Here is a 16,688-nt window from a genome sequence, read left to right on the forward strand (position 1 = left end):
CCCAGCAACCAAACGAGCTTAAACAAAGTTTCCTTAATTGTTTTCAAGAAACAAGGTTTCCTTAATCCAAGAAAAGTTGTTCCCTAACCCCATATTTTTTTCGTCAAATCTAGCTAGATCTTAGAGTTCTGGGTATTTCTTAGTTGTGTAACGTAAAATATAAATGTCCACTTCCCAATGGGGTTGAAAAGCAAATGGTAAAATCAATTTCCAGCGGCTGAAAAGTAGTTCTATTGTTTATTCCAAGATTTGTAGCTTATCAATTCGGAATTCTAATCCTTTTAAGCTAGTGAATTTTTAATTAATAATTTACATATATACATTGAATTGCTTAAGACTAAAGATATGGACCAAAATTAATAGTTTCAGCCAAAACTCGTAACCTACACACTAGCTTCGCCCTTACTAGCTAATTATTCTTTATTTTACATGTTTTCAACTTTTAAATAGTTTTTGAAGAGTATATAATATAATGAAGGAGAGTGAGATCAAGCTGTGTGCATGGCAAAATGAAAAGTAGCTTTTTTTGTGTTGGGTGTTTTCCTTTTTGGGACAAATCTTAAACGTGATAAGGCTTGCTCACTTTCTTCTTGACTTTTGCCTGTTTTTAACAAAGTTCCATATCAGTTTAGCTGGCTAAGTTTTCTTCCGTACAATAGCTGTACATTTTGTTCAGGGTTAAGTCCAGCTACTCCTTGATAATCTTTGTCTCGCAATGATTAATAGTATTATTTTTTTTCAACCATCTAATATTCGAAATTCAGTGTCAGTAACGTAATTAATTTTGAATGTAAGGTTGGAATGTTCTTCTGGAAGTTCTGGAAGCTCCAGAAGGTTGGAATGTAAGACATCTGGTTAAAGATATAATCCTTAGTGGCGCAATAATTAATAGTCTAGTACGACATGACCTAAGCAAGAATTGCATTGTGTACATAAATACAAAATAAGAATTTTAACTTTATGAATTTTAAACTCTAGGACAATTAACGACATCAGGTGTTAGTAATTGGGTTATAAATTTAATTTTTGTACATATAGTGAATAATTTAATACAAGCACAAGGTTTGGACTAAAATTTCTGTGTATAACGGAACTCATATATGTTACCTTCTACCTCCGCCTCTAATTATTTACATTTCTTCTTTATCATCAGCATGTTTCTCAATCTCTGTCTTCTAATTGTTTAATAAATTGAAGATTATCCAAGTGTCCTCGAACATGAAATAATCTTTGGGGTTTATATTGAGACCGATTATGATCTTGGAAGAAAAAGTCTATTAACATTTTCATGATCCTACATATATATATATACTTACCCCTTGGCCTGTTTATGTGATTATTTCCAATTATCTTGGATTAAATTCTATTTAATCCTAGTAAGTAGGCTGACCTTGCCTTGGCAATTGGATCCTTGAATTCAACCAAATAGGATGTAGTATTGTTTTTAATAGAAATAATAGCTTTAAGACATGATTTTTCTCTCTGCTTGTAAATTGTTAAAACGGAGATTTTACTCCCTATATCTTATGTTGAATTGACGACCTATTCTAACTAAGAATAGTTTTTTGATTTTTTTTTTAAAAAACTATTGTCTAGGAGTTCACTGCGGTTGTGGTTGAAGTTTAAGGTTCTAAAGTAGAAGATGAAGAAATATACTCTAAATAGCTTTATCTTGAAAATAACATGGCAATAGGAAAGGAAGCGAAAAAGGTACAACTCCGTGTGACTCGAATCGTGGAAGTAGTCAATAATACCTGCATTAGATTAAGCTGTCTACATCATATCTTTGAGGTGCGGTTATTTTCCGAACCCTATGTGAATACGAGATACTTTGTTCACCGCACTCTGATGTCGTATGATCATCGAGGTGATATATGGAATGGAATCCTTATCATCCACGTTGGTGTCCAGTAATTTTCATATTTGTGGATATACTTTTTCTGTCCTCCTCATAATCTTTAACTTCACCAGTACTATTATCCTTTTCCTTTATTTTTTTTTCTTCCTTGGGCACCCAATTTTTTTTGCAACTTGAAGTCGGGCTTTTATATTCTATATATACTTGAATAAGTCTGCTTGGATGGATTCTTTCATTTCGAATAAAACCATATTGACATTTTTCAGCTTACTTGACAAAGGATAGGGAATAAGTCATTTTTACATAAAAGATCTATTGCCACAACAAAGCACGATTGTAACATTAACAAATGTCCAAGCATATGTTGGACAACTTTATTCATTATAACCGTAAAGTTATAAAATTATTTGTTGTCATGTTAAAGTAACTGAATTTTATCCGTTGTAATATGAGTAAATTCATAAAATACTTTTTGTCACATTAAAGTAACCAGTAAAGACACAAAACTATACTTACTATACTAATAAGATATATAGGTTCTACAGTTACAGAGTAATGTTCAATTATTTTTAAGCGACAAAAAATAATTTCGTGACTTACCTAATATAATGAATAAAATGTTAGCGACCATACATGAAATTAAGTCATCTGATATTAGTAGGTTTCAGAACCTAATTTCCTTCTAGATAATGTATATTTTCTTCAGTTCATATATATTGGGGTTTGGGCTGTTCAAATTTCTTAGGTCACTGTCCCAAATCATGAAGAAGGTGCATAGAAAATGAGTTTTTCAACTTTCTTGGGAAACTTTTCAAAAGTTGATACTCAAATATACATCATGCTACTGATAAATAGATTCTTTATTATCTCATTTCTTTGTCAAAAACCTTTGAAAGACATGCTGTAATTATTCTCCTGGAGTCCTAATAATGGTCCCTTCTTGCAATTTGAGCTTACTGCCTAACCTTACATTTTTCTACTTCTAGTGTCCAAGTGTGACTTTCTATCATTGTGTGGATTCTTCCAACTCAAAGGCTAAGATTGTTCTTGCACGAGAAAAGAGGAAATATATTTTGATTTTTTAAAAATATTATATTACGTGTGCGAACAAAGTTAGCAATGAAAGTTGATTAAAAGAAGTTGCATATAAGGTACTATATGATTCTCTTAATTAATAATGTGGCCTTTTTCCAAAATATCGTGCAAACGCTTAGTTAAAGCGGACAAATCAAATGTAAAAGTATTTATAGGTTCGCTTAGCCTAATAGAAGGGCGTGAAAGTCAAAGATTAGTGTGTAGAAGGCTAGTAGGTAGTCTAGAGTTTTCCGTTCTTTTCTAGTAGTATTAGTAGCGCTCCTGTTTTTTCGTATTCTTTGACCTCTCTAGTATTTGTCTATTATTCGCTCGCTTCGTGTATCGTATTTTCCGAATTGTTACTATTTGATCCTACTTTTTCTTTTACTTGTTATTGTTGTTATTGTCTTTTTTCTCTCTTTTTCCTTATCGTCCTTTGTCTCCGTCTTCTCTCTTTCTTCTTCCTCCTCCTCCTCCTCCTCCTCCTTCTTCTTCTTCTCTTCTTCTTCTTCTCTTCTTCTTCTTCCTTTTCATCTTTTCTTGAGTCGAGGGTATATCGAAAACAACCCATCTACCTCGCCAGATAGGGGTAAGGTCTGCATACACACTACCCTCTCCATACCCAAAGGCGGACCCATAATTTTTACGGGACGAGGGCACATTATTTTGCTCAACCAGTGCCCCCAAATGCTTTTAGTGTTCAGGGTGTCAACTGTTTTAAATTAATCATGTGTGTGTGTGTGTATATATATATATATATATATATATATATATATATATATATATATATATATATATATATATATATATATATATATATATATACACACACACACACACACACACACACTACGGTGACTCCTCACCCGTACACATGGGTCCGCTTCTGCCCATACCCTACTTGCGAGACTATATTGGCCATGTTGTTGTTGTTGTTGTTGTTGCTGCTTAGCCTGATAGGAACAAGCATAAATTGATCTTACTTTGAGGGGACTGTCCAATGAATTTGCTTCATCCTTTTGCTTAAAGTCAAAGGATGTGATTCCCTCACCAAGATGTGTTATGCAAGATGAAATCTTTAAGAATTTTCAACAAGCTCCAAAATCACATGATAAAATGTTTTATCTATTTTGGGCCAAAGATAAGGGATTAAAAAGTGCAGAATTTTCCAGCCTGTAATGAACAACAACAATCTAAAATCATATCCATAACCCAGGGAACATGGTGATGCTGTAGCATTTTTTAAAAAGGAATGAAAGCCATTTGACATATCCTTATAGTAAAGAGAAGATTCAGTAGAATCATCTTTTCTTATAGGATTTGGATGTTCTTTTCTTCAATTCTTTTTCTCTTCTAATTTGAAGACGATGGGCAATGCTTTTATTAATTTCTTTGTCATAGGTAGTGGTGGCAAAATAGATAAAAAAAATAATTATTATTTATTTATATTATCCACTAAAAATAGATTGGATAATTAATTTTTTAAAAAATGATCAAATATGGATAAGAACCTTATTATCTACTTAGAAAATAGAGAACCTATAGCTAAGCAATAAATAACTAATGGGTTTAACTATTACACTTATAAAGACTTAAATTTAGGGTTTCTCAAGTTTGGGAAACTAAAAATTCTCCCAAAAATAATCATATTCAAGAAGCCATGGATAATATGTATATCCATATTATCCGGTTAACCCGTTTTCTATCCGTATTATATATGAGTCGAGTCGGATCATTTATCCGTTTTTTGCATGATTTGTTTTCGACCCGCCAATATCTGACTCGACACGCCCGTTTGCCACCCCTAGTCATAGGTTCGAACTCGTGACCTCTAAATTCTGATTAAGGCTGGAAAATCCAAACTATTCCACCACGGTAAAATCCATGCAATCTTATAAAGTATAGAGAATATAATGCAAATTCACAATCAGGCGAGTGCATATATGAGATAGCACAAAACAAATATGATACATTTGAGTTATTTAACCACAAAACATAAAGACTTTCTACGTTGGTACAACTTAAAGGGTTGCATTCCCAGCTGACCTAAATCAAAGAACTCAATATATAAAACATGTCGATGCACCTAAAAGTTAGAATGAGCAAAGCTCTTCTTCAAAATGCACTGCCTGCGCCTCCTGGCTGATATGATTTCTTCAAATAGAGAGGATGTCAAATTCATGGGGCATAAAATCTTCGCTCGGCCTATAGTACTTATCTGGGGAATACAGGCTCAAGTTTGTCACTTGGCTGGTATAAAGGCACGCGAACCTCTCCACCTATGAATCAACACAATGCAACTTCAGTTCTCAAGTAAAGAGAACTTCACAAACCCACCAAGAGCAGGATACTTCTCAAGTATTTAATCGTACCTGATGTGCGAAACGAGAATTCTGATAGCCGGTCTTCATCAGTTGTCCCCAGACATTGTGGAACTGAAAATGTTTGATGACTTTATAAGCAAAGAGAAAGTATAATATTTATCTATTTTGAAAATTTAAATCAATTTATTAATACCAAGCCTAGCCAGATAATGTATTACTACATATTATTTAAAAGATTTTTCACTACAGTTTTCTCCAGACAAGGATGAACTGTTCCCTAAAGAAATAATCCCACATTTGAAAAAACTTATGTCTCTTTAACAATCATACCTTTTGGTGACATTCTCGTTGTGCCTGCTGATGACTGAGCCTGACCTCCTCACTTTGAGACTATAAAATGACACCATTAGAACCAGATTAGTTAAACCCCATTACAGATATCAAGATAGAGAGATTGACTAGATATAGGACTGTTTCTGTTGGTTGAAATTTATCTTTCTAGATCTTGAAATAACTAACCTTCAGCTTGTCAAGCTCGGACAGCATCTTCTCCTTGCTGGTATCATTAGTATCTTCAGACCTGAAGCATATAACAGCTCATGAAATGATTCAAGACAAACGGAAAATTAAAAGTGAGCTGATTTCTGATGATACAAAAGTTTTCTTTTCACACAATTATAGGAGTATCCTCTGTCAAAATGGTTCTAAGAACAGACAAAGATCTTCGTCCAAGATGCACATACAAAAGGCTTCTTATATCTCAACTTAAGGGAAACTTGTTTGTTACTGCTCAGTCATAAGACTACTCCACACTGGAATAAGGTCTCATGGAGGCAGAAAGTCTGTATTCACAAATAAAGGGCTTCCTTCTTCTCTGTCATTCTCCGACCAGCTTCAATCAACTAAATCTCAATCCAAGACTATGAAGTCGGTTTTATGAATTCTCCAACCACCTTGATTTTGCTTCTTTATCTCCTCAATTTTCTCTTCTCCTACTTTCTTAGCAGAAGGGACTAGAGATGAAAAGAGTCACACAGATAAAGAGCAAAACCAAAAAACCATGCAAGTATGAGCTCTACAATTCAAAATGAAAGGGAGAGAATTATTACTTGAGGGACCACTTAAGATGGTGAGTTTCATCTTCAATGTGATCACGCTGACTCCTCAGTAACTGAAGTTGCTGCAAAATAATGTGAAATTGCAATTATTTATATTACCATTTACCATCAACATGTAGCATAACATAAAGCAGACATTTTCGGGTGTAAAGTAAAATGCCATAAATTTACACATAATTCATTTGCTTCATCATTAGCTCAAAGACCATAGAGGAAAAAAATATTTTCACGTATAACTAGTGTATGGCTATGGAGGGAAGTTATTTGCTTAGATGACAACAAAACTGCTTTTCCCTGAAATTTCCAATTATAAATATATCAAAAGATCTAATTAATAAGAAAAGAGAAAAAATGTGATTAAAGTAAGATACCAATCAAGGATAAACCTCAAAAAGACCGGTAAAGCTGTTGTTAAAGTGTCCAACGTTGAGGGAACAGTTGTGCCTAAAGGCTCTCCAAAGCCAAATTAGTTATTCTTGTTGATTATGTTCTCACGTATAAAGAGCTAAAAAGCATATGAAGTACAGAAAAATCTAATGGAGTACACAGAAACAGCTGAAGGATATGTTTATATACCTTCCGCATGTCCCTTAGTTCCCAGAGAAGTTCAACTTCTCTCTCAAGTTCTGGAACAACAAGCATTGTTCTCCAACCTGCTCAAACATCATAAGATTCTAAAGTCTATAATTCAAACTATTAAAAGAAGCAAAGGGGGAAAAAAGAAAGAAAGAGGTATGCAGGAGCAGCTACGGGTTGGATATGAGATAGCCATGACCATGGAAAACTCTACTGGGGAGAAAATTTGGAGGATATTAATATTCTTTCCATCCATGAAAATAGTGATTTTGAAAATCTTGGAATATTCTTTTAATATCATTATCAGTGCTTAAATATAGGAGCAGCTAGTCAACTGCTTTAGTGATTTTAGTAACACATGGTCACAAATAATGTAAATGCCCACCTATAATTATTTTTATTAAATCTGACGCATACAAGTATCACTTATCATAATTGTTCTAATATGGCTCTAACATACTGGATGTATTAGTTGCTTACGTAGTTTGATGAACTAGAAAGTTGTTCGGAAGCCTTATTAGAACTCCTTACCAATATATGAAAAACAAGAGACAGAAAATAGCAAGAGGAACAAATGAAATGGAGAATGCATACCCAAAACCTTTTTGCTGCGTAAGATATCACCGTAAATGTGATCTCCAACATAAAGAACCTAATTGAAGAGAACAATGTGTTACATCCCAATAAGTAAATAAAAAATGCAAATTAAACACCATACTTTGTCACCCAATTAGATACATGACCAAGCTCATGATAACACCACGTAAATCCACTACTCCTTCTCTCCACAACTTCCTAGAGTGAAATTAGACTCCTGACAAAGCTAAGTGCTGTCTCTTTCAGCCACATTGAGTATTTAAAGATATGTCATTTGTGCTCGTACATTGTAAATCATTAACAAAAAAGAATGCTGAAAGAAGTAAAAAGTAGTAATCAAGAGTAAGACTATATAAAATTTGCAAAATACCTGTGAGCTTGACTCAATTGAGAGTAATTTATGCAAATGGCCAACATTCCCCCCCTGAAGAGAAATTAGGAAAAATATACAGTCATTTTACACAAACCATCAAATTCCACAAACTAAGCAGCACAAATTATATCTGCATCCGCACCTGGTAAATTCTGCAGCCTTTCTTCAAGCTCTTTAACGGCAATCTTATAGAAGTGCTTCCCACCTAATGTACCAGACAAATCAGAACATGAACAAAATGGACAAGGCAGTGGCATAGGGAAAACTAAGTTTTTCTGCACTGACCTGTGCCATAGGAGTTCCATTATCAGTGTTAATAAGCATGCCACTCTCAGGCTCAACCTCAAAAAGATTTGCACGGTTTTCATCATGGAAAAAACCTGGTTTTGCACTGCATAAAAATCAAGTACTTGTTTGTCAGCAGGGTGATCATAACTCTGCAAACAATAGCTAGATAAGGAAACAGCGACAGGCATTTGCCCTACACAAGGCTGCATATGGTTGGCACCAAAAGAATCACATCTGCATATTCAAGAAAGTTTAAAGGAAAGAAAATGACCTGCCAGTGATGACTATATCAAAGTACCGAAGCCAATCATAACGGGAAGTAGACGATCCATCTGAAGGTGAAGGCCCACAGAGAAAGTTCATAACAATGTTTGTATAGTCCCACAAGCTGCACAAATATGATTAGGAACCGTTTAAAATGCATAGAACATCAAAAGAGAATAATATGAGTAGCTCTGGAAAAGTTATTGATGGAATTTGAAGAACCATTTAGGCAATACGGCTATTAATAAAGACTTTAGAGAGAGCATCCCCCCCCCCCCCCCCCACCCCCCCCCCCCCCAAAAAAAAAAAAAAAAAAAAACTCCCATGAAAGAAAAACAAACCAAAAAATGAAAGAAGCATCACCTGTTTGTTACCAGGAAAGTAGCACGTCCAGATTCTCTAAGCATTTTGAGCATCGGAACAATTGAGGTATTGTCATTGATATATCTGATGGTGGCAGCGGCAGAGAACAATATAAACAAACTAGTCAAACAAGGAGTGCATTATGAGAATATACAAGACAATAAGGATAACAACACCATAGGGTTTGCATATTTCTAATTAATTAAAGATCATAGAAGATGTTCTCAACTACTCAACGCCTCCACCCATTCTCATCTCTCAAGCCTGAAATTCTTAAGGCGACAAAGCTTATACATCACTCTCTTCAAAGCTTTTCTAATTTAATTTAAGAGACATTTCTTAACCAATTTCTCCTACTGTGTTAGAAGCCAATTCTAATTCGATCTTAAGATTTGAAATCAGACTACAGATGGTCCCTAGATAAACCCGCAGCAAAAGAGCTATTAAACTAGATCTGTACATAAGATGTCAGATTTAAAAGTATTACGATTAGCTCTTTGATCAATCAGAAATGAAGATGGGTAAGATGTCAAACATTTCAGCATATCGGTTCTGAGTCAGTGTTGGATCCTCTTGATTTTAAGTCTTCTCTTTTCTTAGTTTACCTTTCTCCTTTTACTGTTTTAGAAAAGCACTGAGGCTACACACCTTAAATAAATGACAGGAACTACTGAAGATTTCTAGATTTCCTGAAATATGGTCTGCTACAGTTATCTCTTCTACTGCCCTACATGCACCACACCTACAACTGGCCTTTAGCTTTTCACAGAGAAGAGAGAGATTACTTCCAGCTACTTTTTTCCCCCTAAACCTAACTAGTGAATGATAGGATAGCTAGGATAATTTATAATTCTTATAAGAACGGCAACGAGACGTCGCCAATCTTCTGCGATCACCTATATTTTAAAAACTGAAACATTTTTATTATTGCCAGTGTTGTCAAAGACGCGCTTAAAGCGCACTTAAGCCCTAAAGCGAGGCTCAAAACATGTTGAGCGCTTCGTTTCGCTTTGTGGGCGTTTTAGTGTCGCATCAAGGCTCTAAGACATATTTTTCCTTGCCAATGAGTGTAATCCTGAAAATGCGACATTAAACATTTGATATTTCACTTTATCGTAAAAAATTTTTCAATTTCTCTGTCCATATATTTGTTATTCATGATTATAATTATTAGTCTTGGACTACATATACATATTTTTACTTTTTCTCCAGTAGCGCCTTTTTTCATTAAAGCCCACGCTTTATTTGCGCTTAAAGCCCCAACGGACCTTAGAGCTTTTTTGCGCTTTTCGCCTTTGATAACACTGGTTATTGCAAGTGAGAAGAAAAAAACAACACAAGTAAATGATTGTGGAAAAAATGTTGGACAAAAAGTACATTTGATAAGAGATTGAAAGAGCGAAGAAAAGGCTTCTGAACTGAGTGCATGATGGTTGAAGTTTTCCTCTCACTCCTCGTTCAGAATATTAAAATTGTTAATATCCTTTCCTTTTCAATAAAATCCTTGTTTTCATATTAGGGAACTATCACACGGGTTACAAGAAAAGAAGATAAAGTTGGGGATACCATATCACGCAAGCCTGTAGAGAAATAAATCACCCACAGAAACAAACATAACACGTGCGTGTGCGACAACTAAGAGGGAAAAAATTTAATTTTAAGGCCAACACCCTAGGATCAAGCATGTATTGTTTCCTAAGGTCCACCATATCTTACCTTCACCGGCTATGAAAGAGCTACTAATTACTAAATATGGTACATTCTCCAGAAGCAACAAAACAGTTGCCCATACCTTTTTGGATCTTTTGCAACCATCTGCTTCAAAGTCCCATCACGGTGGCACAAATCAACTGCTGCTCTAACATCCTTGTACATGCGAGAGTAGCTGCAAGAAGTGTTAGCAAATAAGCAGACCATGTAGAGTACTGAAGGAAGAATTGCTGTTAATAAAGCAGCGACAGTGAAAACACAGAAGGAATATTAGTAAATGTAACCCAGAGGCCAACTATCACCATAACAACCCCCCCCCCCCCCCCAAATAGTAGCTCAGATGAGATGTTTCCATAGAATTCCATGCTAAGATTGAACTCAGAGAGCAGCCGCATTAGCTTCAAAACTACAGAATCGTCCTATAACATAACCACAACCTAGCACAAGGTCTGACATTTCTTTTGTGATAAAGTAATAAATTTTATTCATGTGTGGGCACAAGGTCTGATGCTTAGCAAGGGTTCCAAAAAAAAAGAAAAAATTGTAAACAATTCATCACATGCATGCACATACCCTCCATAAATAAGCTGCAACTTCCTGTTCAATGAAATTAGTCCAAGTTATTCTTGCGAAAGCATATTGCTGCATGGGCATTCTGACACATACATATCAAATTGCCAAGGTACAAGAACTAGTCACAAATTTTAAATATTAAATATTTTACACTTCTGACAATATAAATCTTGAAGCAACTGACAAACGATGACAAGACCATGGAAAATTGCTTGAATTGAAAGATAGAACAACATCTCTATGGAACAAGCTGAAAGTAGACGAAATCACTTATTGAAGATATATCTACGGTGCATCCTCATTGAAGAAATCTAATTGCTTCAATAAAGCTACTACAAGTGAGAGCTACAAAAACAGATAGCTAGAATTAGATTGGTAGATAGATTGTGAGAAAAAGATAGATTGGTAGATAATATTTGTGAGAAAAAGAAAATCTGTTAATCCCGTGTTTACACCTCCTAGCTAATTGAAAAGAGAAAAAGAAATGACGAGACGCTACTTAAATTAAATGCATGCAAAGCCGGATTAAAGAACACATTGGCAGAAATACAGATTAACATTAATGTCCGTAAAAGGTAAAAAAAGAGTTCTGGTTACTCTCTTACTCTGCATTTTCAGGAACTTTTCCCGGATTTTTGTCCTTGAAGTCCACCAACTGAGCAAATAAGTAGGCTTCAGCCAGAGAGAAAAGGGTATCAATAAGTGCATAGTCAGGTTCATCAAATGAATCCCGAAGCAAGGTATTGCCATAGGTAGCAACTTTATCTTCTTTGGACATCTCCCTAAATCCATGGTAAGCAACTTTCACATATTTGTGTCGGTCCATCTGTTACATGAGCAAGCAGAAAAAGGAAGAATATTTAAATAAGAAAGAAGTGCAACTACAACCATAACCAGGATGAAGTGAAATTTATGATTAAGACAGGAAACAATTACAATGCAAGGACAACGTCGCGACAAACCTTTAATATATTCCCCCTCTTTTTATCAAGAACCAAACCTCTGACCATATAGCTCCAATCAAATGACCATTCCAACAGCTACACAACATCCAACATGGTGAAAAATTTTCCAGTTATCACTTCAGACATCAGTAATAATGAAAATGAAACATCAGATTCAATAGTCAAATAAACCGCCAGCACATACAATAAATGAGCAGTGATTTTTTAAGGCAATCACCATCCGTCAACAATTGATCCTAAAACAGCCAACTGCTTTTACACCAAAGACAGAATAAGGTTGGACATTCAATATCTAAATCATGAAAACGAAAACGTTCAACTCAACATTACACATAATATCTCACTACATATACATGCCAATACCAGGTTCTAGGTCACTAAAAGTCACAAGTGATGCTAATACACCTATAACATGTCATTGAGCATAATATCCATAAAATAAGATGAATAATCTTATTGTGCCCGAGGAATAAGTGCACATTGAGACAACGAACTAGCACATAGATATTTCTGATCAATTCTTATTGAGGCTTTTCCGTATAAAAGTACTAATAGTAATTTTCACGAACCTCTGGAGGATATCCTAAATCATAGACTAGCTTTCTGACAGTGCCTTCATATGCAAGAGATTCAAAAGTCTCAGGTTTGTACTGCGCCAGGGTGTAATCCATGTCAAAGCCAACAGCAACTATACTTTTCATGTTTAAGGACCTGTTGCAGAATATCTGCTTTCCTATGTCAATTTCACACCCTCCTTCGGGAGATGACCATATGCAGGATTGTTGACCACCATTGGCACCATTTCTCTTCTCAATCAGCGTCGTCCTGTTATCTACACCAACACCATCCATTGTACAACTTGAATGTAACTGATCAATCCCTGAACGGTATAATCATAATGAAAATTAGCTAGTAGAGGATAGTATATGAACTTGTCAAATTCCATTACCAATCTGAAAATTGCAGCATTCACGGGGCTTCCTGTTCGATGCTTTAGGAACAGGAAAAGCAACACGAACTGACAGAGAGAACTCAAACCAAAAAAAGAGTTTTTGACCAATCCAATGCTGGTTTCAATAAGACAAGGCCAAAATGTAGCCTTAGAAATGAGAGTTATAGAATTGGCACCCATGAAGAGTTGCATATCGTTCTGGCCTTTGATCACAATCACTCAGTTAAAGCCTTTCTTCATTGATTAAAAATTCATTATGGGTATTCATCAACTGCTATCTTACGTTAGTATTATCTTATATTAGATTACATAACCTTATCAGAATCATCTCTTGCACAAACACTGTATACTAATAACAAACCATGCAGGGAAATTAGGCGAAGGTACAAAGAGAAATTTTGAATGTGAATCTCAGCCGCATCTAAAATGAGTTTTCAAAATTCCAAATGTCAAGCTCTGATATAACAGTAACATACACCAAACTCATCAACACCAACCTTCTCAGCTTTCTTCAGGTAGAGGAAAATAGTACTACAGATAGTAACTTTGGTAGTGTAGGAAAATAACAAAAACCGTAAGAAAAGGAGTATACTTTTGAGTGAAGTGACTCTATCCTAAAACCAAAATCTTAGTATCTTACCTTTAATCACAATTGTAAACCAACTCAAAGCACCAGATTTATGTCCCAACGTGTAAGCCTATACTCCAAGATATGCTCCAATGAATACCTATATTTCACCAAAGTGAATTTCACTCGTTACAATCGAACTCCTATTAATATGCGCCAAACTCCAAATAACCTACTAGTAAGTAGAACAGTCTATTCTGGATCAACTATTCAAGAAGCATAGTCTCATAATAGTGCTCGTAAGAAACCAAAACTAAGACAAGAAACGAGAGAGATGGATCACGGGTTTTGCCACATTGAAAGGACATCAAAGTAACAAAAAAAATTTAAAAAAACAGCTTTCAACGGGACCTAATCTAGTTTCCCAGATACAGAATCTATTCTGCTCCTTTAAAAAATTTGTTCAAGCTCATACCAGTTGCACAACCAAAATTCTCAATATTTTGAAGTTCCACAGACAAAATAAATCATCATAATAACAAAACTAAGACGAAAAATAAAGTTCAAATGACAGATTATAAACTGAATTCATTCATTCATTTTTAGTCTTAAACAAAGAAGAGTCAACTACCATGAAAAATGCCACACAACTCTAAATCCCAGGCTACAATGATTTTTTTATTGAGTCACAATAGATTTGGTCATAAAGAACCCATTCCTACAGAATTAAGAAACCATTAGAAAAAATAAATAAAGGACCGCACAACACCTCAAGTAACAACAAGAGCATGCTCTAGAAAACCAGTGTTGAGTTTGCTAATGAAAATAAAGATGATTAAGTAGCTAAAGAGGACTTTTTCCCTTCTAGCATCTACCCCTCGTCCCTCCACCCCCCTCCCCCTCTCCCTCCCCCTCCTACAAAACCCAAATGACAAAATGAAAAAGAAGCTATTTTTTTTATAACCAAGAAATCCTCGAGGACCAATAACACAAGGTTTGAAACTTGGTGCATAAGCTTAAATACCAAACCAGGCTCGTGGCGTGCCCCTAACCTACACATCACAGGTTGCGCTCTTAACACTATATTAAAGCCCAAAGAAGCTAATTCCTTTACTACAATCACAAATTCAATATTGCTATAAACACCAATAAAAGTACGTCAAAAATAAATATAAAAAAAAAACAGAAGAACAGAAAAGCACCAACCTTTACGACGAACTGGTTTCCCACTTTCCGGGAAATAGTCGGAACTTTTAGAACAGAGAATTCCGGAATGGAAATGGAAGCTTCTGGAAAGAGATGAAATGAGGTGGTGAGGAGGAGAGAACACAGAGAGACAAAGAGAAACTGAACGCTTAGGAATTCGCATCTTCGACTTAAATAGCCATTTTTGGGATTCAAAATTGGAAGAGAAAGTATTCGAAGTGGCTGTTACCGATAATGATGCTATTCTTATGCTTATAGGATCATTACAACAACTTGTCCCCTTCATACATATAATTTAACATAAAGTATTTACAGAAGCGGATAGTTCTCATTCTATTCTACTGTATATACTTTTTTCTTTTGTATTTATGATTAGAAAAATGGTTGTTTGGATTACGGGAATTGAATTCCGTTTCCCATTTCTATACGGAATCGAATTCTTCTGAATCGTGAGCTTGAAGGAAATGACGTGACTATACGGTGGGTTGCCACGTGTGGCGGTTTAAGTTTAGGGTTCCGACTGTCAATCACCGGAGAGTGACGCAGAAAGTGGTGGTAGAAGGAAGAATGGCGGAAGGCGGAAGCGTAATTTAGTTTAGGGGTCGGGATGTAGACTGGTGAAATTTTCACTGCCATTACAATTTTAGAGGCGACCGTTTTTTCTGCTACCTAAATTTACCGCGGTAATATATATATATATATATATATATATATATATATATATATTTGTTTTTTTATTCCATTACTGAATATTCATCCTCAGTGATAAAACGTATACTAATAATAACGGATCGTTTGGCAGGATGTAAAGGGAAAATAATAAATGTATTAGTTTTAATATTATTAATTTTTTATTTTTAACTTAATATTAGTTATACATTATATTTGATATTATTTTTATACCTAGCAAATAATGACATTAGCAATATCATAGTTTTTAATATATAGATAAATATGTATAAAGACAAAATTGCCCTTTCAAAACCTTTTCCAAACCATTTTCAAAAGAATGCATAGGGTATTTTTGTATTCAATAATTTTTCAAAACATATTTATGCAATACATATTATTTTTAATACACCAAACCAAACAGTCGATAAGAAATAATATCAACATAACTAATCTCATCAAACTTAATACACTATATTCAATACAATCTCATACGCCCTACCAAGGAGGAGTAGACATATGTGTTATATATTTATTAGATTAGTGTAAATATTCATGTGTTTATTACGAAAGGAGTTTAACCATTCAAAAAATTATAGTAAAATAATAAATGTTTCTTTATGCTTAATTAGAAATATTCATATTCGAACTTTGAGAATAGAACCAGAACACCAGATAATTAAATAAAGAAAAATAAAAGTTTGACTCAATTGGTAAAAAATTAAGATATATTCACATTTTTAATGGAGAGTAATCTTATAATCAAGAAAGTTTTAATCAATAATAATATTTTAACATATCTTTGGTAATTGGAAGGAAATTTTAACTTAATTACCCGATCACGAGAATCTTCTTTATTGGTCTAATCGTTCTTAATCGTCCACTTTGCTTTTGGCTTTAAAAATTACGTACTATAAATTGCATTGCATTTATTCACGTGCAGAAATTAATCAAATCAAGACCATTCGTTTCTTATTTGTCATTTGTCAAAACAATTAACATCACCAGGTCGTTGTCTAATTAAAAACAAAGGATTTTTACAAATTATACTCCATTATAGCTGGAATGACAACGGATGTTCATTCAGGGTCTCAGGGGAAAGAAAGATGGGTGAATTAGTTATACATAGGGGAGACAAATGGACGGATTTAATTGAATTTGGGCGGGTTAAAATAGATTTATTCATCAATAAAGAGTAATTTTTAGAAAT

The 16,688-nt window shown here is 34.6% G+C and overlaps 1 protein-coding gene across 5 annotated transcripts; it reads right to left on the reverse strand.

Moving 5' to 3' along the window:
• Positions 1–4,797: 4,797 nt before the first annotated feature.
• Positions 4,798–15,448, reverse strand: LOC107800665 (uncharacterized). 5 transcript variants are annotated; one of them, XM_075226142.1, is made up of 18 exons: positions 14,810–15,426; positions 13,676–13,763; positions 12,653–12,963; positions 12,081–12,158; positions 11,724–11,944; positions 10,628–10,720; positions 8,836–8,919; positions 8,480–8,596; positions 8,206–8,311; positions 8,063–8,125; positions 7,918–7,971; positions 7,545–7,602; positions 6,951–7,027; positions 6,366–6,436; positions 5,776–5,836; positions 5,587–5,646; positions 5,305–5,367; positions 4,798–5,211 (listed from the first exon to the last, which is right to left on the reverse strand). In XM_075226142.1, the coding sequence occupies exons 3-18, from the start codon at positions 12,932–12,934 to the stop codon at positions 5,089–5,091; spliced, it is 1,611 nt and encodes a 536-aa protein (XP_075082243.1). In that variant the 5' UTR covers positions 12,935–12,963; positions 13,676–13,763; positions 14,810–15,426; the 3' UTR covers positions 4,798–5,088. The 5 variants fall into 5 exon arrangements, with proteins under 5 accessions (XP_075082243.1, XP_075082245.1, XP_075082244.1 ...); XM_075226144.1 differs by having other exon boundaries at positions 12,653–12,915; positions 14,810–15,353; XM_075226143.1 differs by lacking the exon at positions 14,810–15,426 and adding an exon at positions 14,235–14,316.
• Between the last annotated feature and the right edge of the window lie 1,240 nt (positions 15,449–16,688).

The sequence above is a fragment of the Nicotiana tabacum genome, chromosome 12 (genome assembly GCF_000715075.1).
Source record: "Nicotiana tabacum cultivar K326 chromosome 12, ASM71507v2, whole genome shotgun sequence".
NCBI classification, from domain to species: domain Eukaryota; kingdom Viridiplantae; phylum Streptophyta; class Magnoliopsida; order Solanales; family Solanaceae; genus Nicotiana; species Nicotiana tabacum.